The sequence below is a fragment of the Haliotis asinina genome, chromosome 2 (genome assembly GCF_037392515.1).
Source record: "Haliotis asinina isolate JCU_RB_2024 chromosome 2, JCU_Hal_asi_v2, whole genome shotgun sequence".
NCBI lineage: Eukaryota > Metazoa > Mollusca > Gastropoda > Lepetellida > Haliotidae > Haliotis > Haliotis asinina.
The window spans coordinates 84,671,559-84,689,182 of NC_090281.1; the positions used below are offsets into that span (position 1 = coordinate 84,671,559).

The 17,624-nt window shown below is 39.9% G+C and overlaps 2 protein-coding genes across 2 annotated transcripts in view; one reads left to right on the forward strand and one right to left on the reverse strand.

The window, feature by feature from the left end:
* LOC137274467 (THO complex subunit 2-like) overlaps positions 1-534 on the reverse strand; it is a 56,899-nt gene extending 56,365 nt beyond the window's left edge. Inside the window, exon 1 of the mRNA XM_067807664.1 lies at positions 412-534. Within this exon, the coding sequence (XP_067663765.1) occupies positions 412-476 (65 nt within the window). The 5' untranslated portion in view covers positions 477-534. The remainder of the gene's footprint in view (positions 1-411) is intronic.
* Positions 535-887: 353 nt separating this feature from the next.
* Positions 888-17,593, forward strand: LOC137274470 (alkylated DNA repair protein alkB homolog 8-like). The gene is made up of 11 exons (XM_067807672.1): positions 888-1,037; positions 1,232-1,475; positions 3,307-3,432; positions 3,948-4,148; positions 4,941-5,011; positions 6,038-6,257; positions 11,913-11,943; positions 12,077-12,137; positions 12,531-12,686; positions 13,200-13,349; positions 15,818-17,593. The coding sequence occupies exons 1-11, from the start codon at positions 912-914 to the stop codon at positions 16,679-16,681; spliced, it is 2,250 nt and encodes a 749-aa protein (XP_067663773.1). The 5' UTR covers positions 888-911; the 3' UTR covers positions 16,682-17,593.
* The last annotated feature ends 31 nt before the right edge of the window (positions 17,594-17,624 follow it).

The window sequence follows — 17,624 nt, forward strand, 5'->3', positions numbered from 1 at the left end:
CTTTAAAAATGTCAAGTGTTGTAAGCTTTCTTCGTTTCCAATACTTAATTCTAAATGTCGGCTGGTACCCTCTTTCAACAACCATGCTTTGACAAGTGGTTTGCATCACGAAATAACATGGGACTAAGAGATGATCATAAACTATTGAGTACGTTGTCACAAGAAGTGGGGATGTGTATGTAACCTTTAACATTATTCACCATGATTCTCGACAGTAACGCTGAACGCACTTTTGCCCTAAAAGGCATATCATTTGTGCTGCAATTGTATAAAATTGTAATGTTACAAGCGAGCATGTCGATAATCAACAAGTAAATTTTAAACAAATGTTTGCTAAATAAGATGAATAAGCACAGTTATATGGCATTCATATGAGACTAAGACAATAAAAATGCGACCTAAAGAACGTACAATTCTGATTTGCCCGTCTTTTCCCAAGCTTTGCAAGCATCCGCCGAAATACAGATGGACGCCATTTTCTTCTGGGAAATTTCGTCAATGACGTCACTTGAAAATAACCTCTAATGATTCGTTAAAGATATATTAATGAACCTATAAGTCATTAAGGCGTTCATACAAGATTCACTTTCCGTAAACTGGTTACAGATTTCGAAATAGTGAGAATATTATTTGATATCATCTAAGACAAGGTTGTATCGAGTTGAATCTAACTGAAAGTTTTGAGAGTACCTGTACACTGCAGACGGATGTTAACAACCGGACAAAACACGTATTTCAGTTTTAAAATAACAAAATACTTTGTCTTTTTAAATAATGTGGCAAATTATGTGATAATATATACGAGCATTTGTATTTATTGCATAGCAAATAGTCAATCTGAAACTCTAGTTATTTTAAGCATAACAAGCAACACAACCAGCAAGGACATCCGGTTTTTAATGTGAAACAAAATGGCGGCGCCCACGAAACACGAGAAATTATCGAAAACAGAGCGAAAGATCTTGAAAAAGCAAGGAAAATCTCGAATAACACTCCTTAAACACGATGGCATCTCCACGTCCGAGACTCCAACAAAGGTAGAAACATATATCTTGCACATTATCATTGGTAACTTACCTTGTTGAGTCGATCTAGCGCGATTTGACTGATACCTTATGGTATCCCTAAAGTGGGTATCGTGGCCAGATCATGTTGTCATTATAGTATGCCACCGTTAGTATGGCACAGCTGAAACCAGGTTTGTATTCTAGTATTCCTACGTTTGTTGCAGATTCTCTGTGTCAATAATGCCGGTTTAGACAATGGACTCACTCAACAGGAAGTCTGCGATCTTTTCAGCAAGCATGGACAAGTCACCGAGATCATCATGCTCCCACAGAAACCATACTGCTTTGTTTGCTTCTCTCTGACAGATGATGCTCAAAAGGCATTTCATGCTGCCAATGGATTTTTGTTCCGTAAAGGACAAAATTCATCACAAGATGTATATTTCTACACGTCATATGTTAGCCAAGGTAACAGAAAACCTCATTCCAGACAAAAATGACAGTTGTTGTTTCAAACCCATGTCAGAACGGTGGGGTGGTTAGAGCATTTGCCTGTCACACTGAAGATGCAGGTTCAATTCCCCATATGGATACAATGTTTGAAGCCCATTTAAAGTGTCCCCTGCCACGATATTGCTAGAATATTGCTAAAAGCGATGTGAAACTAAGCTCAATCACTCAATCCCATGTAAATAGACTCTAGAGCATAGGGTTCTGGGGTTTGATAGATAGTTTATTTATTTGTGTATAACTTTATAAGGGCATTCGACCTACAGTACCAAATACTGCATAGTATAGATGCATTACCCGATATGTATATAATATCGGTCAAAGAGGCAAATTCTACTAGCAGTATTTTGGAGAATACACTCGGAGGTCATTGGATGGAGATAAAGTGACTGGTTGTATGTAACATGGACATCACCTTCGACAGCTTCACAGTGCTTACACAATGCAACACTAACACAGACATTTTTCTGATCAACTGACTATCAAATATATCACCAAACAAAACCCAAAACATAGGTTCATTTAGGATGGTACATTATATAGTTGAATTATCAGATGTGTCCATACCATAAGTCAAGGAGACCATTCTTTAACACTGCGTCACAGAATAAACATAATTCAAATGCTTCATAGTTGTTCATATATTAAATATCTGAGGAGTATACAATGACTTCCGACAAAGACATATTTTCCACTTGATGACTTTAGAATTATACATCAGCAACATTTTCACTGACAGTATCCAAACCTTTTCTGGTTTGATTGAGTACCGAGTATTTTACACCCTGGTCTAAACATTGCAAACATACCATTATATGAAATAGGATATAGTATGGTTGAATTTCCAATTGGGTATGCAACATGGGTAGAAAAAAAATGATTGTGCTAACAGTGCTATGCTGAATAAACATATTTCAAATATTTCACAAGGTTGTTTATTATATTGGTATCTGATGATGAACAGAGACTTTGAATCGAAATATAATGCCCACTTGATGTCTTTGGAATTAGACGTTGGCGAAGGCTGTCATAGAACTTACAGTTGTATATAATGTGTACTTCATCTTCAACAGCTTTACAATGCTTACATAATACAACATTATCATTAACACTAGCCAGACCTTTCTCATTGCTTACATAATACAACATTATCATTAACACTAGCCAGACCTTTTCTCATTGCTTACATAATACAACATTATCATTAACACTAGCCAGACCTTTTCTCATTGCTTACATAATACAACATTATCATTAACACTAGCCAGACCTTTCTCATTGCTTACATAATACAACATTATCATTAACACTAGCCAGACCTTTTCTCATTGCTTACATAATACAACATTATCATTAACACTAGCCAGACCTTTTCTCATTAACTGCATATACTACATCCTGATCTAAGCATTGTAAAAGTTGGTTTATTTTCTTTACTAATATTAGACAAAAGATATTTTTCACAGTTCAACAAAGATTTATGAGAGTAATAGAAACACAGTGACTTGTGATCATGAAGGGATGAGTGCCACTCTTGGTAGAGACAATCATTAAGTCTTTCAACAAATTTACACATAAAGATTTTTGGATCACCGACAGATCTGGGGTTTGATTCCTTATTGAGTTTTGAAAAATGGTTGTTATTCCACCAGTACATATTTCTCTGCATCAGTCTACATTTCTTTACGCTTATGCATATGAAAAAACATTTGTCCTGTTGTAAGGAAGACATGGAAACCCCATCTTTCTTTCTTTGTTACTCAAATATAATCATTTTTCTACTATTTAGTTCCTGCCAGTGTTGCCCCATCAAGGGAGATGCCCAAAGGTTTAGTTTTGCTGCCAGATTTTGTGACACCAGAATTGGAGATGAATCTACTGGACCAGATCAACTGGAATGAACAAGGCAGTGAAGGTATCTGATTTATGTTTTATAGTAACAGAAACTGTACACTGATGTTTCATGTAGCAGACATGCCAACAAATTGTATTACCACTTTAGCTTTAAGCATACAGCCTGACTTCTGTGTACAACAGAGGTGTTAAAACATTTATAAACTTTGTGATGGTGTATCATTTATCAAAGTCATAGCTCTTGTTGCTCTACAATTTTTCATTCAAGTTCCTTTTAAACTCTTTGGTGTCCTTGCATCTGTAAGCTGCCTTGGAGTTATATGTAGAAGGGCTGGTCAGTACACTGTGTCTGAGTGGGATGTCCATGTTAAACTGCAGCTTAGTATCTCAGTTTGTCAGCTCTATAACACCAGCCTAAGACTCGACCAATGCAAGAAGATGCATAAGAACACAAACAAACTCATGATTTCATGTCACTTATAGATGTAATAATCGAGAACATTGTGTCAAAACCAACAACACCTCAACACGTTTTAGCACCTGACAATGTTGTTATTCAAGGGAATTATCTTTCAGCTCAGAGAACACTGAAGCATCGTAGAGTTAAACATTATGGCTATGAGTTCAAATATGGCATCAACAATGTTGACCCCAATGACCCACTACCAGAGGGTGTTCCAGAATCTTGCAGAGAGTTCCTCTCACGAGCGATGGAAATGGGTGTGGTCAAGCACTACCCTGATCAGCTGACTGTCAATCAGTATGAACCAGGGCAAGGTAATTGAGGGACTAGAGCTGTAATACATGGTACTATGTTTAGAACAGACACAAGTTCCACACAAACAGTCTTGACGAAATTACAACAAGAAAGAATTTTCTAAATCCATTTAGGTAATTAATAGAAAAAAGAATACATTAAGAACACCTTCTTTTATTAACATTTTTGCAATTTTAGATCCATTACTTGTTAGGTTTTGCATTATGTGGTATGTATTTAATTTACTTCTTCTCCAGTTTATATCTGAAGTCTGTGTGTAGTCTGATTCCTGTATCAGGTACCAGTTTATTTCAGAATATTGTCATGTGCATTAAACAGTTCTTGTTTGCCATGCATTCTGAAGTATTGTTCCTAAAGGGCAGCTGTAATCATTATTATTATCATGGAAAGTGGTTTCTGTCATAATGATAATTGTTTTTCACTTCACAAATATAAAACCACTATTGCCTTATTGCCTTTATTATCTTTCTTTTCATTTTCTTCAATATTGACATGCATATTGTGTGTTTGTGTTGATCTTATATAAACAAACAAAAATACATGTTGAAAGAAGTTAACAGCAAGTTGTGCCTGTTGTGAGAGTTGATTTAATCGATCAGTTTGTTGTGTTGTCTTTTTGTAATCCAGCATCTTGTATTGATGCTCATAATATCAGTCACTAGTTTGTCAGACCCAGACTAAGCCATCAAATATCTCTGTTCATAGCATTAACTCTTACACAACATGACATTAACACTGAAGAAATAAGTTTTTGCCCAGGGCCTGACTAGTTCTTGATGTTTGTTTCTAAGGTATTCCTCCCCATGTTGACACACCCCCAGCATTCGAAGACGGCATCATGTCACTGAGTCTCGGTTCTCAGGTAACCTACTGAATAAACACTTTATGTGTGACTGGTGTAGTTCAACATGACAGTGGTTGATGATTCATTACTACCTCCTTGATTTTGGGGCGGTGGGGTAGCCTAGTGGTTAAAGCGTTCGCTTGCCACACCGAAGACCCGGGTTCGATTCCCCACATGGGTACAATGTGTGAAGCCCATTTTCTGGTGTCCCCCGCCGTGATATTGCTGGAATATTGCTAAAAGCAGCGTAAAACTAAACTCACTCACTCACCTCCTTGATTTAGGGAGAGAGTGAACAGAGTAAACTATTGCTTTGCTTAGCCACCTAATGTATAAAGTAGTCAATTCAAGATTTTAGAGTAACATATGTGTCTTTGGGATTGCATTCTCTTTGTGGGGTGTGCATTGTCATACTTTTGTTGGGCTGTGTCCTGTCTGTGATTAGTGCCCACATCCTCAGAGTCTGGCGCCTCGTCAGGGTCAGCCATCTATCCAGTCCAGCCACCAGACAACTGACTGGCAAGGGTATGCAAGGCTGTGGGGGTGTGGGTCCAGGTCATGGATGGTGCAGAAGACTGTGCTTTGCTGGGAGACCGTACCCCCAAATTGAACATGTTGCATTTGACTACATTCTCAATGGCTCTGTGTATTTTAGTGCAGTGTATTACCATAACGTTATACAACTCTTAAAAATATATTTACATCTTATATTATATCCTGGCTACAATAAACATCTGTTATTCTGTATTTATTGCCACTACTGTGTGGTACCAGCATCACATTTTCCTAGAACTGCAGATATCATTATATTGAGTATATCTGTTGGTCACCTACGGATTTGATAACAAGGCTTTACTGACTTGAATGAAAATCTACTTTTACATTCCTGTGTAATTTTATATGTACATACCTGCATTGTCAGAAGGAATTTGTTGCAGTATGTCGCTAAAATTCCATTGTCAGAAATGTGATCACATGGATCTTGTACTTCAGCTGTTGAGTCAGGAAAAGCTGTAATTTACAAGTCTGTGTTTCTGAATAAAGGCTGTTATGGATTTTCGGCATCCTGATGATGGTCGACACTTGTCAGTGTTGCTACCCCAAAGGAGCCTGCTGGTGATGTCTGGAGACTCTCGGTACATCTGGTCACATGGTATCACCCCCAGGAAGTCCGACATAGTCCCCACCCCTGATGGGGGTCTAACACTTGTCAACAGGGGGACACGGACATCCTTCACTTTCAGGAAACTGACACCACTTGCAGGTTTGTTGTGATCAATTGTCCTAATAAAATTAAACTTCTCAAGTTTTCATAGAGATAATGAGGTATTTCAAACCATTTCAAAGGTTACCAAGTTTATCAACCTATTATTATATACTTTAATTTTCATGAAGATGTGGCAGGTCCAAGGCAAAAAGTAATACTATTTGTATGACATCACCAAGTTGTTAGTCTTATACAGTCCAAAAGTTGATAAGCAGTACATACCCAATCATTGTTGAGTAGTAAATTTACAATTAACATGTCACTTTAAGACATTGTTTTCATAAATATATATATGTTTAACTTACATTGCCATAGGTCTTATGCATATTACCTCAAGTTCCACTTAAAAGAGGTCATTGATTCGCAATTCTCTAGAATGGCTACCTCATGTATCGATGAGCATACAAGAATGGAAGTGACGTGATCTCCCCTCTCGTGCAAGCAATAACTATGAGAAAAATTCATTTTTACTAGTTAAGCGTTTTGCTAGTCAGACATTTTTGTTTTCATGAAGTTGCTGCTTACTGATACCTTATCACTGTTAAAGGTGTTGCTTGTATCTGGTAGGTATGTTTTTTATAACTTTTTCTCCTTTATTTGTGGAAAAAGAAAATACTTTAACATCACCTATCTGGCTACCTCGTGTCTCTCACTTTGGTGTATTTCCCATGTTGTTAGTATCCCTCCGCTTGGCTGTTGTAGTGTTTTGTAATCTGCTATGTTTCTTTCATCATAATGTTCTTGCTTGCTGTAAGTGTTTGTCACATTATATCCTAATTTATGTTTGTTTTTCACATTCTTCTCGGCACAGTGGAGGCAGCAATTTTGGCTGTTTATTCTCTACTGTCCCGCCTGTTTGAGCATGCCAGAAAGTTTTTTTCTGTTGCTGTTTATGTATTATTTACAGATTTGTGTGTATGATGCAACAATTCTGTTGCATCTGCAAAGTGCAGAAATCAGTGAACAACCCCCATCCCTGGTGTCGGAACTGTGCCATGGTATCCTGTACACATACTGAGCGGAACCATCAGTGTACTTTATTGTCCATCCCCGACTTTGAAGAGCTTCTTGTTGCGAAGAGGAAATGTTTTACACAGCTCAAGAGAAAGATGCTTTCCCCGGCTTCTTCTTTGTGCTCATGCTCCTCTCTGCCACAGACACTGGACAACCATTCCTCTTCATCGACTTAGACTCTACTCCTACGCCATGTAGGCAGACGTCTGAACTTCAGCACTCATTGGACGCCTTCGTCGACTTATCACAACCTGAGGCCCTTTCTCATCAGCTTCAGAAGCTTCCTTGGGCGCTCCTTTTGCCGACAACAGTGCTGACGCCAGTGCCAACTTCTGCATCATCTACTATGGTTCCAGCGCCAACACCTATGGCTCATCCCTCTGACTCTATGGAGTTGCTGCATAAACCGTTGCTGACTTTGATGCCATTTGCTGACTACCGAGCCAGTAGGTTTTCTCCAGAGTTGCTCTTGCTGCCTCATCCTATGGTTGCCAGTGCTGTCGCTGAGACTATAAGATCCATAGCTTTGATTCCACAGATAATGGGGCCGAGCGTGATCAATCACTGAAGTGCTTATCAAGTTCTCCCCACTCTTCCTATCATGTGCAGGATTTGAAGATATTTGCAATCAATACTGAACATAAATGGATGTTAAAACCTATTTCAGCTTTCACGTCTGTGACTTCGGCAGCAGCCTGGGATATAACGGAGGATAGTGCGTTTAGGATTGATCATTCTCCTACTTTATTCTAATGGCAGGGGAAAGTTCTATGTGACTTACGGCACAACTTTAAGTGCCGTTGGCTGAGACAACTACTGTGCAGCTTTCTGGATGCCTGGACCCTTGTACGTGGCAAGAATAATTCAAAAGGAAGTACCTGAGAGCCCCTTTCACATCAAGCTTCTGGACATATATAGAGAACATGCGGAACTTACTAACACTGAGGTGTCCCTGTCTACTTTTGAGGACTTGAGTTCTGCCTTTCATGTGCAAGGCGTCTTCGAAGGGCAGAGGGAAGAGCCAGTATGTTCCACAAGGGTAGTCCATTTGTAGTGCCTTCAGCAGAGGACATGGTCATGGCAGGAGCAACTCTGATGGTGAGCTCTGCCAGCAGGATCGTCCCCGGGAGCTCCCTGCGACACCCAGCAGGGGTAGGTGGAAGCGCCCTTACTGAGGTCAGTGAAGATATGTTCGTCCTACCACAGTAGATGTGAGACTGGGGATCTCCTATCCCAACTGGACAGTCCTGGAAGATTCTCTTGTAACCAACATCTTCAGGACTGGCTACAAGTTGCCAGTCGTCGTGTCACCTCCTCTGACTACAACAGTCATGCGTGTATACTCCAGACCAGCAGTCACTGATAGCAGACAACACTGAGACTCTGTTGATTTTCAGGATGCCTGCCTGCATGTGCCCATTTACCATCATCACAGGAAGTACCTGAGGTTTGTTTTCAACAGGTCCCACGACCAGTGGAAGGTGCTCCTGTCTGATGAACCCCCTCGGCCCCCAGTTGCAACACAAACAGTTGGACTTTGCCATCCATCTCCTAGAGCAATTGGGGTGGATTATCAATATTGAGAAGTCTCCTCTGGAGCCATCCCATGAACTGACGTTCATAGGAGGGGTGTTCCTGACTCACTCCAACCTTGTCAGGATACCGTAGGATCGGTTGAAGAAAGGTGTGAACTTTGCCAGTCGAGGTCTGTTCCAGCTTCTTATGCTCAGGCAGTGGCAGTCCCTGTTTGGTCTCCTCACTTAAGCATTGGTCTTGACACTCGGAGGTCGTTTGATGCTCTAGCGTAGCAGCATTTCCTCCTGCCTTGCATTCAAGGGGATGACTTGCATATGAGATTTCTTCTACGTCTGCATGTCCACCCTTACCTCCGCTTGTGGACTCTAGAGTCGAATGTTTGTGCAGGAGTCTTTTTAACAGAGTTTGTCCACGATCACAAATTTTTCGTAGATGCATCGCTCCTCGGTTGGGGTGCACACCTCAACGGCCACACCACCTCAGGGGTGTGGTCCAATGCCAAGCTAGGTTTAGTCATATGACTTTGGATGCCTCTGCATAGAAACACCAGACTTCTTATAGCATCAGACTATTCCACGGTGCAGTTGATTCGCAACCAAGTAGCGACCAGATCCAAACAGCTGTTGGAACACATATTCCTGTTAGCCAGTATCCTGGACGACAACGGCATCACAGCAACAGCTGTGCACATTCAAGGGTGCAGGAACTATCCAGCAGATGCTCTTTCATGTCCAGGCAAAGCATCAGCAACAGAGTGGATGCTATTTCCAGAAGCCTTCCACTTGCTTTGTCTCAATCATGGCCGTCCTCTGATCGACCTTTTTGTAGTCCCCATTGTGCGTATCTCCGATTCCAGATCCGAAGACGTGAGCAGTTGATTCCATGTCCTTGTCTTGGGAAGGTCTGGACTCGTACGCCTTTCTGATGCACAGTTGTGCTGCCAGTGGTGATACAAGGGTCAAGCAGATGGAGAGGATTCATCTGCTTTTGGTTGTGCCATGGTGGCCAACCAGGATGTGGTTTCCAAACCTGCGCTGCCTCGCCAACGGAATTCCACAGCAGTTACCAGAGTGGCCTCACCTGCTCCGGCATCGTCACAGTCTCCAACTGCACAACGATCCATCTGAGTTCCATCTGCATGGTTGGACCATTTGCAGAAAGCACTGAAGGCCAAAGGTTTCTCCACACGTGTGGCTAAATTTATTGTTCATGCACTCTGAGTTTCCACTAGTGGATGTCTTTTGAGATGTTTTGTGCACAGAAGTCTAAGGACCCACTGAAAGCTTCTCCTCAGTTCATCACAGAGTTCCCCCTTTTCCTTAGGAAGTCCCGGCGTCTCAAGGGCAACACTGTAGGGACTTATTTGTCAGCTCTTAACTCTAATTTGGTGGTCAAGTGTGACAAGCAGATATCCAACATGCCAGAGCTTATAGCAATACACAAAGCCTTCAAGCTAAAGGATCAGAAGGTCAAGTTTTGTTCTCCCTCTTGTGACCTTAATATCGTTCGTTAGCATCTGCGGGCTCTTCGTTACAAACCTTTGGACACTGCTTCATTTGAGAACCTTTCCAGAAAGACAGCTTTTCTCCTGGCACTGGCCATGCGGCTAGAGTCAGCAAGATCATCACACTGATGTCACCAGGGTGCGTTTTGAGCAGTCCCAGCATGGTCTTGTTCCTTGGGACTTCTTTGGGCTTCTGTGGCGAAGAATCAACTACCAGGACAGTTGGACAGAATGTTCTCCATTCCTCCATTGTCTTCCTTCTTAGGACCCCACGATGCTAAGGAACCACTGCTTTGTCCTGTGTGTGCTGTTAAGATGCATATTGCCTAGTCAGTGCCCATGAGGAAGTCTCATAAGAGGCTATTCATTCTGTTTGCCACTACAGCACTGGCAAACCATTGTGCTTTGGCTATGTACATCCATCCTGGCTTCTTACGATGCTCAAGATCTTCCTCAACCTTCAGCCAAAAATCATCACGAGATTAGGGCCTTGGCTTCCAACATCGCTCTCAACAGAAATCGAGAGATGTTTTCAGAAATCTTCTGCAGTCTTCGCTAGCCACTACCTGCAGGATCTAGCAGTAGAGGACATCGAGAGTCTTCAGTCTTTTGGTCCACGGTTGGTTGCCCAGCTTCTCACCCAACCTTCCTCCCATTAGGTAACTACTTCTCCTTACCTTCTGGTCTTAAGGATAGCTCATGCCTTGGGCGTGCTTGTTTTCCTTTGGCTTTGTATGGGTTACTATCTGTCTCTTGTTCCAGGCGTTACCTGCCTGTCGTTTCAGTTAGTTTTCCTGGATTCCCCTTGGCATGTGGTCGTATTGTTGTGTGACGGTCCTCGGGAGCCTGACACTGACATGCTACTGTTGAATCCATATGCATAAGACCTATTGTAAGGTATAATTACACGATGCCATTTAGAAAGTGGTCCAATGCAACATATGTCATATTTGGAATTTCACTTTGTTAGTAAAGTTCTAGTACTTTTTTTAGTTGAGCCCCATTTAGGATTCGAACCCACAGCCTCAAAGTCAGGTACCTATTTGCCAACACATAAAGTCAACAAAAAAAATATTAGAATTTTTACTTTACTAAGAAAGTGAAATCCTTAATATGACATATGTTGTATTGTAAGGTAAGTTATAAATAGATTAAATTCTAGATATTTAAATACTGGATGCTCCTCTCGTCTCTGGGGTCTTCGGACCTGTTCAGTAAAAGGGAATTTTCTCGATAGTCTGCGTTTGTGTGGGAGGGGAGATCACTCACTTCCATTCCTATTCATTAATACATGAGGTAACCATTCTAGAGAATAGCGAATCAACAACTGTCTCATCTCTTTTAAGCGGAACATGAAGTAATATGCATAAGCGGTGTGGTAAGGAAGGTATTTTAATATCTAAAATATGTAGATTTTATTAATAATATTTTCATATCTGTACTAACTGAAAAAGGCAAAAATAACTATTCCCTATTTTTTCTACATTAGTTCAGTCAGTAAGTCAGCTTCCAGCAACTTTAAGATGTTTCAGAGCCATTAATTTTGAAACTGTCTTTCTGTGTAAATACTCTAAACATCATTCATTCTGTATTTATAGGAGTTGATGTCACCCAGGAACAGAGAGAAAGGTAAATGTCAAATATGAATTAATAGTTCTCTTTTTTATTTAACATGGTTAACACAAAACAGGAAAGCAGAGAGGCATTTGAAATTTTTGTTTAATATTGTGTTTGCATTCAATTCTGATATTCTACCTTTCAGTCCATTTTTGCCAGACACAGAGGCAGCCGCTGTTCTGCTTGAACATGAACATGTTCACCAGGTGGGTAAACTTAATTCTGATGATGCTCATTGGGGTTCAGGAAATTTTAAAGACTCTTTGATGTGATGGTTTCCATGACTCCTAATGAACTCCCATACTTTGACATTGATATATTATAGTCTTAAGTTTCCAGATGTTTCCAGATAATGAATTATGGACAGTAGTGTGTCACATTAATGTCAATAATTTGTTACCTGGAATACAGGTAAGTAGCAGGTACCACTTATCGCTTCCGGTGCCTTTTCCATTCACTAACTGACCATTGGATACAGCTTCTGCCCTGAAAACAGAATTATGGGATTTTAGCGTCATAGCATGTTAAGTTGTGCAAGTATTAACAGTGCTCGTTGTGATTAAAATTGATCATATTTTAAATGTTTGTCATGTGTGTAGGTTTATGAAGATATAGCTGATCACTTCAGTGGAACTCGACACTCTGCCTGGCCCCAGATAGCCGAGTTCATCCATTCACAGCCAACAGGTACTCTCCTTGCAGACATCGGCTGTGGCAACGGAAAATACCTGGGTGTCAACAGCAACATATACAAGGTGATCTAGATGGTTTTGTGTTTTGTGCTTTCTTGTGTCAAGAAATATGCCATGTGATTGTCTAGTCCACTCTTGATTATTTGCTGAAAAGAAATGAACTACCCTTCATAATGTGGTGCATAGAGCATCCGCCCAGAGAGAGGAAGGTTGTGGGTTCAAACCCAAGCTGCATCATACCAAAAGACGCTAAAATATGGTACTTGTTAGTCCCGCATGGTTTTAATCGGTACAAGGACTGGTTGACTCGGAGTCATTATGATGTGTCTGTGTGGGATATTCATGCTTAACTGCTGCATGGTATCTAAGTGAGCTAGCACTATAAAACCAGCTTAAGTCAGGGTTACTAGAAGCAGCCACACATACACAGGCATACACGTCGTATGAGCGAAATATTTTTAAGTGCGATGTTAAACCCACCTCACCTCACCTCAAAAGAAAAAAATACAAACATCTCATAACTCACTCACTCACTCACTTGATCCATGTTGTATTGTTAACTGATTTCTGTTGCAGCTTGGTTCTGACAGAAGTGTGAATCTGGCCAGCATCTGTCAATTGCGGAACTTCCCAGTGTTTGTGGGAGATGTACTGTCCATTCCGCTTCGTTCAGACACATTTGATGTGTGTCTATGTATAGCCGTCATACACCATCTCTCAACTCAGGTAAGAACAGCTCAGTAACAGCTGCCATTCATCATTTTTCGACACTAATTTATGGTTCACCTGGCTTCACATATCTCAGGTTTCTAGGGTAAATTAGACAAACTTTTACAAGTGAGTTATTGATTTCATAAAGAATTCTTTTAAGGCTTGAAAAGAATATAACATATGACATATCCCCCCGGCCCCTACATATTTGAAAGGACAAATCATGTGAGAGTTACTTGATGTTTTCTTAGATATATTAAGTTTGAATCATTTCCATTGAAGTCATGACAAATATAAATGCCATATATCTGTAAACAGCAAAAGGCACTACTTCAAGATCTGTCTCATATATCTGCCAAGATCTGTTGAAAGATATCAAATGGTTTTTGAGTTGTCCTTTGGAAACGAAGCCTATCCCTCCATTTTGAGACTAAGTGAGAATTGTTTCAATGGAAACCAGGAAAAATGAAAATGCCAAAACATTGTAAATAGCAAAAGGCACCACTTTGTGGTCTGTCAAGATATCAAATAGTTTTCAACTTGAGCTGCAGAAATGAAGCCCATCCCTCCATTTTGATACTAAGTCAGAATTGTTTCAGTGGAAACCAGGAAAAATAAAACTGCCAAAACATTGTAAATAGCAAAAGGCGTGACTGTCTCAAATATCTGCCACGTTTTGATGTAAGATCTTGAATAGTTTTCGAGTTGTGCTCAGGAAACGAAGCCCATCTCTCCATTTTGAGAGTCAGAATTGTCTCCATGGAAACTGGGAAAATGATAAATCACAAAAGTATGTAAATAGGAAAAGGCACCACTTTAGGGCCTATCCTACATATCTGCCAAGTTTTCTAGAAAGATATTTAGAAGTTTTAGAAGAGTTGTGCTCCAGAAACAAAGTCCATCCCTCCAAAAGTCCAAAACATTTCCATGGTAACCCAGAAAATTATAAATCTCAACAACCTGTAAATAGTAAAAGGCACCACTTTGGGGTCTAACAAGTTTTGCTGACAGATATTAGGAACTTTTTGAGATGTGCTCCGGAAACGAAACACACCTCTCACTTATGAGACAAAGTCTGAATCGTTTCCATGGAAACTGAGAAACTAAGAAATCACAAAAACCTGTAAATAGCAAAAGGCACCATTTTAGCTTCTGATTGATACATCTACCAAGTTTTGCTCAAAAAAAAAGTGGATTTTGAGTTCTGCTCCGGAAACGAAGCCCATCCCTCCATTTTGAGATGAAGTCTGAAACGTTTCCATGGAAACCAAGAAAATAATAAATCACAAAGTCTCTAAATAGCAAAAGGCACCACTTTAGGGTGTCCCCTACAAATCTGCCAAATTTAGAACTTTTGGGTTGTGCTCCAGAAACGAAGCCCATCCCTCCATTTTGAGACTAATTCCGAAACATTTCCAGGGAAACCGAGAACATAATAAATCACAAAAAACTGTAAATACCAAAAGACACCACTTTAGGTTCTGACTCATGTATGTAACAAGTTTTGCAGAAAAATATTGAATGTTTTTTTAGTTCTACTCCGGAAATGAAGCCCATCCCTCCATTTTGAGACGAAGTCCGAAACATTTCCATGGAAACCAAGAAAATGATAAATCACAAAAATCTGTAAATATCAAAAGGCCTGCCACACATATCTCCTAAGTTTTGCAGAAAAATATTGAACCTTTTTTTAGTTCTGCTCCGGAAACGAAGCCCACCCCACATTTAGACCAAAATGTTCCATGGAAATACAAAAAAAATAAAAATGCCAAAACTCTGTAAATAGCAAAAGGCACAACTATAGGTTGAGATTATTATATCTATCCAGTTTGGTCTAAAACATTGAACGGTTTCTGAGTATGCTCCAGAAACAAAATGATGACGAACAGACAGACGAGGCGTCGACTATATCCCCCGGCATTACATGAATGAAAGGAGTCTTGGGTTTTTAAATTCATTTGGCAAAGTATAAAATGTGACCAGTGTGACATGGCATTTTTATTGGTTTTTAGATGTATAACATTGATGCTCAAAACAAATTCAGATGCAGAAGATATGATTTAATTAAAAATAAAAATGCCAAAACTCTGTAAATAGCAAAAGGCACAACTATAGGTTGAGATTATTATATCTATCCAATTTGGTCTAAAACATTGAACGGTTTCTGAGTATGCTCCAGAAACAAAATGATGACGAACAGACAGACGAGGCGTCGACTATATCCCCCGGCATTACATGAATGAAAGGAGTCTTGGGTTTTTTAATTCATTTGGCAAAGTATAAAATGTGACCAGTGTGACATGGCATGTTTATTGGTTTTTAGATGTATAACATTGATGCTCAAAACAAATTCAGATGCAGAAGATATGATTTAATTAAAATATTGACAAAGTGAGCTCAAAGGTGATGATCTGTTTTTTAGCAACTAAAATCCCCAGCTATTTCTTGGTGTTGTACTGACTGTTGGTATTATAAAACAACAGGCCAGAAGACAGAGAGCTGTGGGTGAGCTGCTCAGGATCCTACGCCCCGGGGGTCAGCTGCTTATATATGTGTGGGCCATGGAACAGGAGCGGAAACAGGTCAAGTCCAAGTACCTCAAGGGGGACAAGAACACAACCCTTGAGGGCAAGAACACATATCCTGATGGCCAGACTACCATCCCAGACAAGAAGAACACCGAGGCAGAAGGCAAGACTATAACCCCAGTGGGCAAGAATGCACCCTGTGAGGGTACAAACCCACATCCGGACTGCATGCTTGGACCCAATGATGGCAACAGTGATAGAAATACTAAATGTGATGGAGCCACAGCTGATGTTGATCTGCATGAAAGAAAGAGCCGGGGAGGTGAAGATAAGTGTTTAGGTAATTGCTCTCCAAGTTTCATATGTTCTGTTGATGAACTGTCCGGAACTAACAAAGTTGATTTTCATTTTTCCATGGAGTCAGAAGGTGATAGGAAGAACCAGTCAGTGTCTGTTCAAAGAACTCCTGAAACTACTGAAATATTGGATACTGACAGCACAGAAACCATGAAGAATCATTCTGAATCAGATTTATCAGTAGATTTTAGTAATCAGTGCAGCACCACCAGCAAGAGATTAGCTGTTCATATCAACAGGACAAACTTTAAGGAGCAAGACTTACTCGTGCCATGGCAGCTGAAAAATCAGAAGACAAAGTCTAATGTTAAGAATGATGCAGATGCCAGTGCGTTTCATAGATTCTACCATGTGTTTAAAGAGGGTGAGCTACAGGCCCTGTGTCAGAGTGTGGGTGGGGCACAGATTGTGAGGAGCTACTATGATCAGGGAAACTGGTGTGTGGTGTTACAGAAATCATGACTTAAGAGTATGAAATAAAAAAAATATATTTATTGCTCTGCATACAAATTGGTGAGTAAACAGGTTTTCCGAGAGTGTTGGAACTATGATTGTATATATTATGAACTCTAGTGATTCCTCTACAGTCATCCACTAGCATATTTTGTTAAAGATTTAATGACAGTGTATAGAAGATATAGAAAAACTAAAAGTACTTTCATCCTGTAATATACTAGTGATGACATAAGAAAAGCCAGATTTATGGAAGTCAACTTTATTGTGAATTACACGACATCTTGTCATCAGGAGCAAGCACATGCTCCGAAATGTGGTGTTATCCACAATAAAGAAGTTGACATATATAAATCTGACTTTTCTTATGCTTTCCACTTCTAACTGCTCTTTGAAGATTTCTTGATGACATGTCAGCCAACTCATTCACATTGTATGGTGCCACTGACTGTGATAGTAAATTCAACAATACAAATGTAGTCGTTATGTATGGTCAATATCAACCTATTCATAGTGGGATGATGTTTAAATTACTCACTTTGCAATATTATGGCTGAATGCTGAATCTGGGCCCTTATTCTTGAAACGTTTGTAGCCCTAAGAATTCTTAACTTTGATCGTAGCCAATGTGTCACAAATGGGCTTAAGGTGTTCGCAGGTCTATGAACGTTTTTGAGAATAGCTAGCCTGGACCAGACAATTCAGTGATCAACAGCATGAACATTCATCTACTCAACTGGGATATGATGACATGTGTCAGCAAAGTAAGCGAGTCTGACAATCTGATGTCATGTGAATCAGTTATAATGCTTGCCAAACATATATTTAAGCAGTACGTGTCAACACAGAATGCATCACAAACACTGAACATTTCTTTTCCACTATAAAATATGAAAATAAAATGCAACATTCAGATAGTAATTATTGGAGTTTTGTTTATTTTCTTATTATA